At 45.1% G+C, this 14,481-nt stretch overlaps 2 protein-coding genes across 6 annotated transcripts in view; one reads left to right on the top strand and one right to left on the bottom strand.

Annotated features, from left to right (window-relative positions):
• The window catches only part of LOC140185441 (uncharacterized), a 29,825-nt gene extending 29,042 nt beyond the window's left edge, over positions 1-783 (top strand). Inside the window, exon 4 of the mRNA XM_072238782.1 lies at positions 48-783. Within this exon, the coding sequence (XP_072094883.1) occupies positions 48-628 (581 nt within the window). The 3' untranslated portion in view covers positions 629-783. The remainder of the gene's footprint in view (positions 1-47) is intronic.
• Positions 784-2,582: 1,799 nt separating this feature from the next.
• LOC140185460 (ciliary microtubule inner protein 1-like) overlaps positions 2,583-14,481 on the bottom strand; it is a 206,316-nt gene continuing 194,417 nt past the window's right edge. For 2 of the 5 annotated variants that reach the window (XM_072238818.1, XM_072238813.1), the window contains 2 exons: positions 7,960-8,058; positions 2,585-3,208 (listed from right to left, as the gene is read on the bottom strand). In XM_072238818.1, coding sequence (XP_072094919.1) covers positions 3,053-3,208; positions 7,960-8,058 — 255 coding nt within the window. In that variant the 3' untranslated portion in view covers positions 2,585-3,052. Of the gene's footprint in view, positions 3,209-7,959; positions 8,059-14,104; positions 14,220-14,481 lie in introns of those variants that run through there. The other 3 variants (XM_072238800.1, XM_072238805.1, XM_072238824.1) reach the window with 3 other exon arrangements.

The following is a 14,481-nucleotide window of genomic DNA, read 5'->3' as shown; positions in this document are numbered from 1 at the left end:
CCTCCGCCCTTTATCTACCACATTCCAATCTGATTTTCTATCTACAGGCACCAATCTGAACACCAGAACAAGAGACGGGCACTCGGCCCTACACATGGCAGTGATGGGGGCCAGGGGCTCATGCATCAGCTACCTGCTCCAGCAAGGAGCAGACATCGAGGGCACGGACAGCAAAGGGCGGACAGTACTGGATCTGGCCCGTCTGACCGGCCACAAGGAGAACGTGGGCAAGGTCCTGCACTTCCAGTGGCTGAAGAGGACCGCCGGGTTCAAACCTGCCGCTCCCATGGAGAGGTCGGATCTCTTTGCCCACCAGAAGTTTGACTCTGCGCTGAAGACATGGCAGACGGGCACACACGGAGAGTTCTACATGGCCAACCTGCTGAAGTCGTGGGGACCTCGGGGGACACTCGCTGAACGGAGGGATCCTGCCCCAGGCAGGGAGGCCATCAAGGGGCCCAAGGCTGACCCAGGAAAGGTGCAGGAAACCAGACCAGGTCCAGCCAGCAGCACCTTCCACCAGCGAGCAGCTGCTACCAGGCCCAGCAGCACCAGAATAGCCGCCCAGCCCAGAGCTGGCTGGTGGGATGAACGAGGGGCCCGGGGGCGGGTCGAGAGAGAACGATAGGAATGGTGGGTGAAGGGAAGGGAAGCTGATGTGGGTGGATTGTTAGAATAGTCTGGAGCAAGGAACAGGGAGGGAGTGGATTGAGGGAAATGAGGAGAAATAGGCTTGGAGGAGAGAGGGATGAGGGGGTAGCAGAGGAAGCTGCTGGAGGAGGGAGAAGGTGAATGGAGGGGGTGAAGGGATGGAGAATGGATAGCGGGACTGAGTTAGGAAGGAAAGGAAATGGAGTGAATGGAGAGGGAAAAGTATGGAGGAGAGGGAAAGAGCCAGAAAGGGAGGGAAAGTGATGGAGAAATAGAGGGAGGATGATGGAGGGAATGGTGATGAGTGGACAGGCATTGCTGGTGATGGAGATGAAGGAGGGGGCGCTTTGCAGGATGTCAGGATGAAGTGGGGAGGGTGGACAATGGAGGAGGTCAGAGGGAGGAAGCAAGGAATGAAGAGGTGATTGAGCTGGACAGAGTGAGAGAGAAGGTGTAAGCAGTGGGCAGAGGATGGAGCAGTGTTATCCTCCAGGGTAACTACAACTGTTGGTGTTAGTGATGTTAAACCACCTTTTGGTAAAAGACTCATTGGTTGGAAATGTAGTCAATTACCCGGTGCAGGTTTGCCCAGTGCTCGCCTGAGTCATGAGCCCTGTCCCTGCCCCACCCCATTTCCTGCATCCTACATCCTGCATGAGTCCTGTCCCCGTCTCCTGTACCCTACATCCTGTATGCCAAACCCTAGCCCTGATCCTGACTCCTAAATTCTGCACATTAAACCCTGCCCTCTTGCCCCTCCAAGTTATTATAACAATAGCCTAATATTCAGGCATTTATTGTCTTTGCATGCTTGACCCTTGTAAACACCTTGTGCCTTAGGAACACAACACCTTTAGATAATCCATTGGATACCCCTACAAAATACATTATTATACCTACATCCTAGTAGATACCCCATCATTGTACCTGGAATTCTACACCTTTCTGCACTGCCATGTTCACAAAACCTAGTGCAGAAGTGAAGTGTGAGCTGGTTCAATAGCATGTGTTCTGGCTTTCTAAATACAGAAAAAACTCACATTGGAAGTCTGTAAATCATTGTCCAAGTCTTGACTGGGATATTGTTGATGGAGTTCAGAGGAAGCTTGCCAGGATACTTGAGACCGCAGACGCTGGAAAACTGGATCGGGATGCTTGAGGAACTCAGTGGGTCAGTAAGCATCTATGGAGGAAAATGGGCAGTCAACATTTCCGGCTTAGACACTTCAGCAGGAGTGGCCAAACGTTGACTGTTCATCTCCCTCCACGGCTGCATTCTGTGTGTCAGGATACTGGCAGCAGTGAGCTATGGGAAGAGATTGGAGACACTGGAACTGTTCTTGTAGCAGAGTTGGTTACAAGGAACAGGTGCTGAAATGAAGGCAGAGCTTTTGAAAGATCTTCTGTGAGGGTTGGTCCAGATTGTTCTCTAAGGGGGAATCAATACTAATACCGTAGATCAGTTTTAATCCATCAGTAATAATACTTTTAGTAACTCCACTGGGCCCAGGTAGCTGAGCTGTACTGCCTATTATTGAGGTATAAAACATGGCAGTGGCTGATTTAAGTTCAGAAGCTGTTCATTGGGACAGGATGCAAACATGAAGCCGCACCTTAAATGTCTCTACAGGAACACTTAAAGCTTTTGCCTGCTGGGCCAGAGTGAGTCCTGGGTACAATCATTGGGTAAGTGTTCAGATTTGTCAGCCTCATACCGGTGAAGGTGTCAACATCTCAGTGGACATAGAGGGCAGAGATGCAAAGTGCTGACGTGCACACAAGAAGGCGTCACTCTCAATAGACTGGAGTTCCCAACAGCAGCCTTTCTCACTAATAACAACAACCACAGCAAAAAGGGGAAAAAGGCAGGATGAATTCCAAAGTACAATGAGTAATGAAGGCACAGAAGAAATCACTTTTGTAGAAGAGCAATTTATTGTGAAGTTGAACTACACTTTCTAAGTGACGTAATGCCATACAAATATTAAGCAATTCTCGTAATGTTTGACTGTCAATTGATCTGAATGATTAAAAAGCCCTCACTGACTGTGAAAGGTCTCCACGCTCCTTTATTCTAATTCAGTCAGCATTATATTAGTTAATTCACTAAACATTATTGTATCTCAGTGTTAATGGCCAAAAATTGAAAGTGATTCATTTCTCTGTGATAGGAGTTTATAGGAGGAGATAGGAGGAAGAGAAAAAAACATATGGTGGAAAATGTTTCTCTTTCATATATTTCCATATGCTTTATAAATCTTATGAAAAGGTATTCTCAAACAAAAGAATCTTAAATCCATAGGGACAACCTAGAGTAGTGACAAAGCCGAAGTTAAAACCAGCAGTGCTGAGCTTTCACATCAGTTTGACTGATGGTGAAAATGATCTCACTGAGGAACTGTCAGTCAATACTGTCTTCTGGCCATTTCATTTGATGGAGAAAGCTCCATTTTCCTTGCCGGGAGCTTCCATATCGCTCCAGCTCTAATCCTGCTACCCCGGACCTCCAGCCTATCAAACCTTGTGTCGTCTTTGGTACGGCAGGAGATGGAGCCACCTGCAGAAACAAAGGTGGAGATTGTCAATGAAAACTAGAGTAAGTAGAATGGAAACAGGCCCTTGGGCCCAACTCAACCATGCCAACCAAGATGACCATCTACATTAGTCTCATTCACCTGAGCTTGGCTCATAACCCTCTAAACCTTTCCTATCCATTGTATAGGTCAAAAAGCCTATTAAATGCCATTAAGCATATCTGCCTCAACTATTTCTCTGGCAGCTCATTCAGTTGACACTAAGTGGCCACTTTATTAGATACCTCCTGTACCTAATAAAGTGGCCAGTGAGTGTATGTTTGTGGTCATCTGCTGCTGTAGCCCATCCACTTCAGGGTTCGACATGTTGTGCGTTCAGAGATGCTCTTCTGCACACCACGATTGTAACACATGGTCTTACTGAGATACTGTTGCCTTCCTGTCAGCTTGAACCAATCTGGCCATTCTCCTCTGATCTCTCTCATTAACAAGGCATTTTTGTCCACAGAGTTGCTGCACACTAACCCTGACCTTGTATAAACTATAGCAACTGTTGTACATTAAAATCCCTAGAGATCAGCAGTTTCTGAGATGCTCAAACCACCCCACCTGGCACCAACAAAATGGTCAAAGTTACTTGGATCACGTTTCTTTCTCATGCTAATGTTTGGTCTGAACAACAACAACTGAACCTCTTGACAATTTCTGCATGCTTTTATGCATTGAGTTGCTGTCACGTGATTGGCTGATTGGATATTTACGTTAACAAACAGATGTACATAATAAAGTGGACACCGAGTATATATGCCAGAACCCACATGAAGTGGTTGTACTTCAAGACTCTTTTAAATCTTTACTCTCTCAATTTAAACCCATGCCCTCTTCTTTACAACATAGAACATAACAACACAATACATGTCCTTAGGCTCACAATGTTGTGCCCATCCTTTAATCTACTCAAAGATCAATCTAGCCCTCCCCTCCTACATAGCCCTCATTTTTTGATCATCCTTGTGCCTATCTAAGAGTTTAAATGTTCCTAATGTATTTGCCTCTACCACCACCCCAGTGGTAGTAGATTCTCTATCCTGGAGAAAAAATATTGTGTGAATTCACCCACAAAATGCTGGAGGGACTCAGGAAGTCATGCAGTATCCATGGTTGCTTCCTGCCTTGCTGAGTTCCTCCATCATTTGTGTGCATTGCTCAAGATTTCCAGCATTTGCAAAATCTCTTGTGTGCAATCACCCTATCTGTGCTCCTCATGATTTTATGCACCCCTATAAAGTCACCCCTCAGTCTTGTACCTTCCAAGAAATAAAATCCTAGCATGCTCAACCTTTCCCGATAGCTCAGACCCTCGGGTCCTGAGGGAATTCTCATAAATGTTTGCACATAAATGAATAAATGTAATAAAACATATATTGATGGACAAGTGAGATGGAAAATGTTGATAGACAAAGTGAAAGGTGGAAAGATGACCAGCAGTGAACGCTGGAAATACTCAACAAACAGATCCGACAGCATTTCTGAAGAGAGGAACAAAGGCAATGTTTCAGGATCACAACTTGGAAGCAGGGAGATGGAAGAGTCGGTGTGATGTGGGAAAGACCAAAAAGGAAAGTCGGTGTTCGATTACATGACTAAAATGATGATGCAGCAAAGGAAAAGGGGAAGGGAGAGATGGTCAGGAGACTGTACGGTGGGCTAGGAGGGGGTTTAGACTTACTAGCACAGCTACCAGAAGCACAGGGGTTTGCTGAGGAACTGGAGGACATGTTAAATTTGGAAGGCTGCAGATGCTTATGTGATAGGATAGGAAAATAGAGATGGTTAGATCAGATACAGCTATGAACAAAAAAGTATAGGTGTAGGTTGATATAGATATACATGGCACTTTCATACACAGTTAATAGTTTACAGTTGGAATAATGAGAAGGCAACATGTTATTTTCCTTCATATGCCTCTAAATTTTTTTAGAACTTATGTAATTGCAAATCAGGTATAAGAAATGGACTCAGACCTGTTCTATTTGCTAAGATCCTAGCCAATTCCAATGCAACCCTGCATTCCCACTGTCCATGGCAACATTTCACACCTTGTGAGGTCCATCAAGAATCTTGCAATCTTAAGGACATATTTTATTCTGAGGAATGGACATGAATGGAGGAGTCTGATAGGTGGAGAGGTGCATTGGACCTGACATAAGATGGAGAGCAGGTGGCAAAGATTTAGAATTGAACACATTGGAATTGTATCAGCAAATACAAATTCTTAGATACAAAGCTGAAGCAATCTTTTGTTCCACCCCCGCCCCACCAACTCTGCCTCATGATTATCTGTTATTTCTTTCTGGTGGGAGGTATTTGGTGCTTCTCTTGATGGTTTAGGACCTTCGTATGTTCACCATTTTCAACAGTGCCTGTACACAGATGAGAATAGGATTAGGAAAAGGGGTTCTTATTTGTGTAGGGGAATATTCACCTAAAAGGAACACCTGTGTGAATGCTGTAACTTTTTTGTGTTGCTACCTAGGCTCCTGCAAGCTTTCCAAAAAAGAAAGCTGCGGACTTAGGGACTGGGGGAGAAAGTACTGTTCTGCTTTTGTTACACTGGTGCACAAGGTCTGAAAACTTGGAGGGTAAGAAAAGGTCATAACCATAGAATTCACCCAGTAAACTGTGTGCTGATCAGTGCCAGATTAGGGAGCATCCTGCAATTTTGACCCAGGAGCCCAGATTACGAGGATCTTTAAAAGCAAAGACTATTTGCATTGTTTAATTAGCACGATCAGGCACTCATTTCCCTCCAGTACTGGATGTCTCATCCTGATTATGGTGGCTTTGAACAAGTTGTGTGCCATGCGGTGCAGGCTCTGACCTCAGTGTAAAAATCAGGCATGCTGACAGTGTCAGAGCTGTTGACTCACAGGCGGGGTTGAGTGGTCATTATCCGTGCTGCCAACAGTCATGCAGTGTGAATCTGCCCACAGTATTCTGAATGACACTCACCTCCAAATCCCTGTCACCATCTATCATGTACTGAGTTGTATACCTCCATTCAACATGCAGACTCTTACTCATCAGAATCAGAATCAGGTTTAATATCACCGGCATATGTCATGAAATTCGTTAACTTTACGACAGCAGTATAATGAAATACATGATAAATCAATATAGAGAACAAAAAAAACTGAGATATATTAAGTTTATATATGCCTATTAAATAGTTAAGTTAAAATATGTAGTGTAAAAAAAAAGAAATAAAAAAGCAGTGAGGTAGTATTCATGGGAATTGGATGGCAGAGGGGAAGAATCACTGAGTGTGTGTCTTCAGGCTTCTGTACCTCCTACCCGATGGTAACAATGTGAAGAGGGCATCAATCCATATCCACACCCTCATTCCTGCACACTGCATCTCTTAAGTGCAGAGATGTCAAACAACTATTGCTCATGATCCTTCAGTTCCATTTGCATTGCCCAAGACCTGTCCTTTGTGTTCTTGCTTGTCCCCATCGCCGCTTCCTTTAACCTTGCATCAACATCACTATTTGTCACCTGATTGCTCCTGCTCTGCAGCCTGACACACTCCTTTCCTTTCCTCCTTCCCCCTCATGCCCCTCTCTTCCCCTTAATTAAAATCTATAACTTAAGCAGCAGAAAATGCATGGGACACTCAGCGTTTGTGGAGAGCTGGACAATTAGCACTCTGGGTCAATGATTCCCCAGGTGCCGACCAGCCTGCTGAAGTTCCCTATTCTTTCCTGGTTTTATTTCAGATTTCCAGCATCTGCAGTTTTTAAAAACTGTTTCATACATTAACATTACAGCATGTAACAGTCACTTGGGAAAACCATTTGGAAAAAAAGAATTGGCCACTGATGCCTTACGCCATCCTTGCCCTAACTCTGATAATTTCACTGTGCCTCTTTCACCACTTCCCTGTGTGGGTGAGGTTCGTAGCTTTCACGCTGGGAAACAGCACAAGAAGAGTCAGCACCTTCTCACTGGCTGCAGGTACCCAGCAGTCTTGTCACTTCATTGTATCATTTCATGTGCCACATCTAAAGGTCTTGTGTTACCTGGAGTGTCTGGCTAGTGACAATGTCCTGTATGAGATGGGTTCTTGACCGTGACATCGTACAACCACAGGGAGGTCCACGACTACTTTTCCCTTCTACTTCTACTTGCAATGCATTCAACTGCAAATCTTTGCCACCTGCACCCAACCTTTAGTCAGCTCTCCCTGCCAATCAAACTCCTCTGTCTTGCCAATTCCCCAGAATAAACAATCAATGTAACTTTGGATTCAAAGTTTGTAAATCGCCTTCATTGCTGATCTGAATAGCAATTATGCACCCGACAAGAGCTGGCAGACCTACATTCAAAGTTTTCAGAACGGCTTCTTCCCCTCTGCTGTCAGATTTCTGAATTGTCCGTGAACCCATGATAACTACTACTTTTACATTATTTTATTATAACTTATCGTCCTGTTTTATTTCTTTCACTACATTGCTCCACAATGCAACAAATTTGGCAACATACTGCATGTCAGATAAGTACCTGATCCTGATATGCCATGACTGCTTTTTTGAACCTCCAAAATGAACTTTTTTGTTCTAATTGTGTTATCTCTTGTAAAAGTTGTGTTTAATTGATGTTTAATTTATGTTTTTCTTGTGAATGCTGTGCCTCTAATCCTATGTGCCAGTGATGCTGTTGCAAGTGTTTTATTACATTAGCCAAGATTCAGCAGAACAAAAGCCCAGCCAACCTGGATGTACTTGCTGACTGGAGATGCAGGTCGAACTTTCAGGTGTTCGGGGGTAAGCAGTCTGCATTTATTTCTCAGTTTCTCCTGTTCAGCCTCAATCTGAAAGGAATCAAACCACAATGATTGCATTGGCTTCTCATTAAGCCCAAAGTTTTACATCTCAGCCCAGACTTTGCAGAGTTTCTGTCCACACATTTACCATATTTGAGTTTAGAGCACCTGTGAACATGTTGTGCTTGCTCATGTTCACTTGGCAGGGATGCTGTGGTAAGAATCCTGTTCCTTGCCCAGGAGAGGCTAAGGAAATGTCAGTTGTAACTCAGCTATTGCCCAAGCTGGGAGTGCCAGGTGGACCAAGATTTAGACCAAATGGACCCATAAAGTGGGAAAATATGGCTATGTAACCACTCCTGCAAGGGAGCATGGGAATATCTGGAGGCCATTCAGCCCCTTGTCAGTTCCATCAATAAATGAGATCATAACTGATTTGCAACTCAAGTCTATTCACGTCATAAAGTTCCAGAGAGGTTCAACATGGAACCAGACCCTTCAGCCCACTGAGTCTGTGCTGACCATCAACCACCTGTTTACACTAATCCTGCATAACATCTTTATGGGGGGCGGGGAATGGAGCACCCAGAAGAAACCACTGCTATGGGGAGAATGTGCAAACTCCACTCAATGTCAAGACTAAATCCAGGTCTCTGGCACCGTGAGGCAGTGGTTCTATTTGCTGGACCACTCAGCTGCATGTTGTGCTTAGGAAACACCCAACAATGACAATCATGGAATGTTTGATAAAGAGTTTTAGGTTTCCAGCTGTGTGAAGGAATGGTTCTCAACATTATTTCATGTAGTAAATTCACAGGGTTCTTTCCTTTTAAGCCACCAGCCCAGAATCCCTTTGATGAACCATTTCAGCCAGTTCTGGGGGCGGGGGCGGGGGCGAGCGGTCTTTGTGGTAGCCAGTGTTTGTCTGTGACTTATGGAATTGGTGGTACAGGTCCGATCCTTGTCCCTCTTGCAGCCCCTTCCAGACGCCAGAGAGTTTTGTTCAGTTTCTCCCAATCCCAACACTGAACTTTCTAAAACCATGGCCCAACCAGGGATGTGTCTCTTCAGTCTAATACAGATGGTGAATGGGATCATTCTAAAACTGTGCACGAAACATGCAGCAGCGTCCGACAACTCCCTGAGTTCAAAACAGCAAGCTACTTCCACACTGACACAAAGTGCTGGAGGAACTCAGCAGTTTAGGCAGCAGCCATAGAGGGAAATAGAGAGTTGATGCTTTGTGCTGAGACGCTCCATCAGAGTTGCCTGGATCCCTGGATGCTGATTGTTGTGGTAGTTAGTGGGTTAATGCCACTCACACATGGGAGGGGTTCACATATTGTACAAAGGGCGTTATCAATAAAGTTCAGTTGAATGGCCTGCATACTGCCATGCTGGTGTGGGTTTGCACTCTCTCTCATAACAAACACAACATGGTGTCAGAAGTCATTGATTGTCAATGAAATCATGCTGCAGACCAAGCAGGAGGTCCAATAAGCAAGAATTTACAGTAAGGTTGTTCTTGTTTGCATATATCTACAAAACAAATCCAAAGTTTTATCAACCTACACTGCCTATGCTAGTTGCTAACTGCATGTGCATGAGCTGAGACCTGGCCAGGGTTGCTAGGCAACGCCTTCGCACTGACAATAGACAATAGGTGCAGGAGTAGGCCATTCGGCCCTTCGAGCCAGCACCGCCATTCACTGTGATCATGGCTGATCACCCACAATCAGTACCCTGTTCCTTCATTCTCCCCATATCCCTTGACTCCACTATCTTTAGGAGCTCTATCTAACTCTTTCTTGAAAGCATCCAGAGAATTAGCCTCCACTGCCTTCTGAGGCAGAGCATTCCACAGATCCACAACTTTCTGTGTGAAAAAGTTTTTCCTCAACTCCGTTCTAAATGGCCTACCCCTTATTCTTAAACTGTGGCCTCTGGTTCTGGACTCCCCCAACATCGGGAACATGTTTCCTGCCTCTAGCGTGTCCAATCCCTTAATAATCTTATATGTTTCAATCAGATCCCTTCTCATCCTTCTAAAATCCAGTGTATACAAGCCCGTCGCTCCAATCTTTCAACATATGACGGTCCCGCCATCCTGGGAATTAACCTCATGAACCTACGCTGCACTCCCTCAATAACTAGAATGTCCTTCTTCAAATTTTTTGACCAAAACTGCACACAATAATCCAGATGTGGTCTCACCAGGGCTCTGTACAACTGCAGAAGGACCTCTTTGCTCCTATACTCAACTCCCCTTGTTATGAAGGCCGACATGCCATTAGCTTTCTTCACTGCCTGCTGTACCTGCATGCTTGCTTTCAGTGACACTGCACCCGGAAGAGGATACATTGTAACAATCTGTGAACCACTAGCCTGGGGAAGTGCACAGGGACACAGACACGGCAAAGAAGTCAGTCAAGCTCTCAAGGAGAGAGAAAAATATTTTTGTAGTCCAAATAAACTAATAAATAAGCAAACAGGAAAATAGAGCAAATATCTGCAGCACCTACATCTACTTACCTAATGAAGAGCCCCCCACCCTGAGAGATTTGACTTCTGTAAACTAGGGGACTTTGAGAAATGGCTCAGATGCTTTGAGGTTGCAAGCAATCTCACTCAGGCTTCAGAAGAGCATCAAGTAGGCACACTGATATACTGCATGGATGACGAAGGAGATGACATCATGGGTGGATTAGAACTGACAGATGCTCAGAAACAGAATTACAAAACAGTGCAGGACAAATTCAAAGAATATTTCACAGGAAAGTGAAATGTGATATATGAGAGGAAACAAGGTGCAGTCAGAAAGACTACAGAAAGAGGTGACAGTAAAGCTCAGCTCAAACAAAACAGAGAAGCGAAACAAAGAGCAGGTAAAATGTCCATTGCAGGAGATGCAGCAAGTTTCCATTCCATGTCAAAGTGCTCTGTCCAGCAAACGAAGGGAAATGCCACCAATGCAATAGAGTTGGCCATTATAAAATTGAATGTCACTCAAAAACAGTTATTTGTTAGGTCAAAGACCATGATTCAGAGGAAGACAAAGTTTTCTTTGGGGCTCTACGTTCAAATAGACAAGACTGGTGTACTACGGTTCATTTGCAAAATGAGGCAGTGACGTTCAAAATGGTCACTTGGGCAGATGTCACAGCCATCCCGAATGTCTGTTCACAAAACTGGTGAAGAAAGCAGGTATACGTTAAACCCAACAAAGGAAGTGCTCATGGGGCGAGGGAAACGAAAACTCAGTGTGAAAGGAATGTTTTACTTCTTCCATCCGTAAAAATGAGAAACCATTCAAAGAGAATGTCTATGTTGTTCAGAATCTCTTCTCAGCACCACTGGGACGACATGCCATCGAAAAGCTGAACCTCATTGCAAGCAACACACATCAAAGTTGCTGGTGAACGCAGCAGGCCAGGCAGCATCTCTAGGAAGAGGTACAGTCGACATTTCAGGCCGAGACCCTTCGTCAGGACTAACTGAAGGAAGAGTGAGTAAGGGATTTGAAAGTTGGAGGGGGAGGGGGAGATCCAAAATGATAGGAGAAGACAGGAGGGGGAGGGATGGAGCCAAGAGCTGGACAGGTGATTGGCAAAAGGGGATACGAGAGGATCATGGGACAGGAGGTCCGGGAAGAAAGACAAGGTGGGGGGGAACCCAGAGGATGGGCAAGAGGTATATTCAGAGGGACAGAGGGAGAAAAAGGAGAGTGAAAGAATGTGTGCATAAAAATAAGTAACAGATGGGGTATGAGGGGGAGGTGGAGCCTAGCGGAAGTTAGAGAAGTCGATGTTCATGCCATCAGGTTGGAGGCTACCCAGACTCCTTGTCTTTCTTCCCAGACCTCCTGTCCCATGATCCTCTCGTATCCCCTTTTGCCAATCACCTGTCCAGCTCTTGGCTCCATCCCTCCCCCTCCTGTCTTCTCCGATCATTTTGGATCTCCCCCTCCCCCTCCAACTTTCAAATCCCTTACTCACTCTTCCTTCAGTTAGTCCTGACGAAGGGTCTCGGCCTGAAACGTCGACTGCACCTCTTCCTAGAGATGCTGCCTGGCCTGCTGCGTTCACCAGCAACTTTGATGTGTGTTGCTTGAATTTCCAGCATCTGCAGAATTCCTGTTGTTTGCGTTTAACCTCATTGCAAAGTTGGATTTGCTAAACAATGTTCAGTAGTATAAGTACCTGGAGTTGTTCACAAGCCTGGGGACACTGAAAGAAGATTATCTTGTCCAACTGAGGCCAGGAGTGATGCCCTACTCTCTGACCACAGTGAGGTGTATATCAGTCCCATTAATGAACAAAGTGAAAGCTGAACTTGAGAGATTGGAGGTGCTTGACACTGTAACTAGAGTGAACAGACCTACTACTGGTGTGCAGGCATTGTTCCTCTTCCCAAGCCAGATGGTACAGTGAGGATCTGTGTCAGTCTAACAAAATTGAATAATTCAGTGAGGTGGGAGTATTTTATTCTGCCCTCTGTTGAGCATACATTGGGTATGCTGGGTGGTACAAAGATCTTCACAAAACTAGATATAAGCTCAAGGTTCTGGCAGATCTGTTTAACTCCTGAGTCACAACAGCTCACAACCTTTATCACACTATACGGACATTATACCTTCATCAAAAGACTCCCTTTTCACATCACATCAGCCCCTGAACTCTTTCAGATGAGGATGAACCACATTTTGGAGGGACTGGAAGGAATGGTCTGCCACATGGATGATGCACTCATCTTTGGAGGGAGGCTCAAGTGAGGAACATGACGAAAGAGAGGAAGCTACTTTGGGGAAACTGAAGCAGGCTGGAATCACACGAAGCAAAAAGAAATGTGAATTTGCAAAGTTGGAGGTGAAGTTCTTAGGCCACCTACTGTCCTCAGAGGGAGTGCGACCAGATTCAGGCAAACTGGCAGGAATTCAGAACAATGAACAGCCTACAAATGTATCAGAGATCTGCACTTTCCTTGGCATGGTAAACCAACTAGGAAAGTTCATTCCAGATTTGACAGAGAAAACAAAGCCACTTCATGACCTCCTCTCTCAGAGAAATGTTGGGACCTGGGACACACCACAGAAATTATTCTCATCACTTAAACCAGAGCTTATCCCCCCACCAACAGTGGTGTTCTTTGATTTGAACAAAACAACTAAGGTCTCAGCAGATGCCTCTTCCTTTGTCCAGGGAAAGTGCTCATGTAACACTGCAGTGGTGTATGGAAATTGGTGGCACATACCACAAGAGCACTGACTCCGACTGAACAGCGTTATGCCTAAATCGAAAAGGAGACATTGGCTCTTGTGAGGGCTTGCAGACACTTCAGCTACTCCTTGACTGGCACTAAATTCCTACTTGAAACTGACTACAAGCCACTTGTCAGCCTCCTCAGCTCAAAACACTTGTATGACTCGCCTCCACATCTGCAAAGATTCAGTTTGAGGCTTATGTGATACCGTTACGACATTGAATATGTTCCCGGCAAATCTTTCACAACACCAGACACTCTGTCGAGGATGTCATGCAAAAGTGATTGGAAAGATGCTGATTCTGCCCTCATGGAAGATACTGAAATCTCCTTAGCTCAGGTACGTGGAAGTTTACCTGCATCACAGAGTAAACTGCATGAAATCTGCGCTGAGTTGAAAAACAACCAAATCTGCAGCAAGGTCATGGAATACTGTGAGCATGGATGGCCAGCTGTTCCAAAAGGAGCTCATGAGCTCCGACCTTACTGGCTTGAAAGGGACATACTTATCATTCTCGATGGTTTCCTGCTAAAGGACTCCAGACTTACCAGTCCTGCTTCTATGCATGCCAAAATTATCAGCCAAATCCACCAAGGAGAGCAAGGTAATCTGTATGGTAGTCTGGTCTGAGCACATAGCTGGGACATTATGTAAAGCAATGTGCAGAAAACTGCACAAAAATCATTCTGAACCTCTCTGTCCCACAGAATTCCCAGACTTTCCATGGCAAGTTGCAGACACAGACATTTCTGAGCTGAAAAGAGACAAAATCCACACTGTGGATACTACTCACGGAATGTTGAGGTGTCCAAGCTGTCCTCTCCATCCTCAGCAGCAGTTATACAGCATCTGAGAGCTGTATTCGCTCACCATGGAATACCAGAGACACTTGTGTCAGACAACAGAGTCCACAGTTCAGCTGCTCAGAATTCAAAGCCTTCGCTAGGGACTACGAGTTCAAACACCAGACAAGCAATCCACAGTACCCACGGGCAAATGGAGAAGTGGAAAAAACAGGACAAACTGTTAAGAGTCTCCTACTGAAGGCAAAAGACCCCTGCAAAGCAATCCTAGCTTATTGCTCTACACCTCTTGCTAATGGTTACAGTCCATCAAAGCTGTCAATGGGCCGGAAACTGAGAACAAGCCTGCCCATTCTTCCTTCCTTTCTCCAACCTCACCTATTGGACTTAGAGAAACGTGGTGTGAGA

Source organism: Mobula birostris, chromosome 2, assembly GCF_030028105.1.
Source record: "Mobula birostris isolate sMobBir1 chromosome 2, sMobBir1.hap1, whole genome shotgun sequence".
NCBI classification, from domain to species: Eukaryota; Metazoa; Chordata; class Chondrichthyes; order Myliobatiformes; family Myliobatidae; genus Mobula; species Mobula birostris.
Note: the sequence above shows the minus strand (reverse complement) of the source record. Positions and strands in the feature narration are given on the sequence as shown.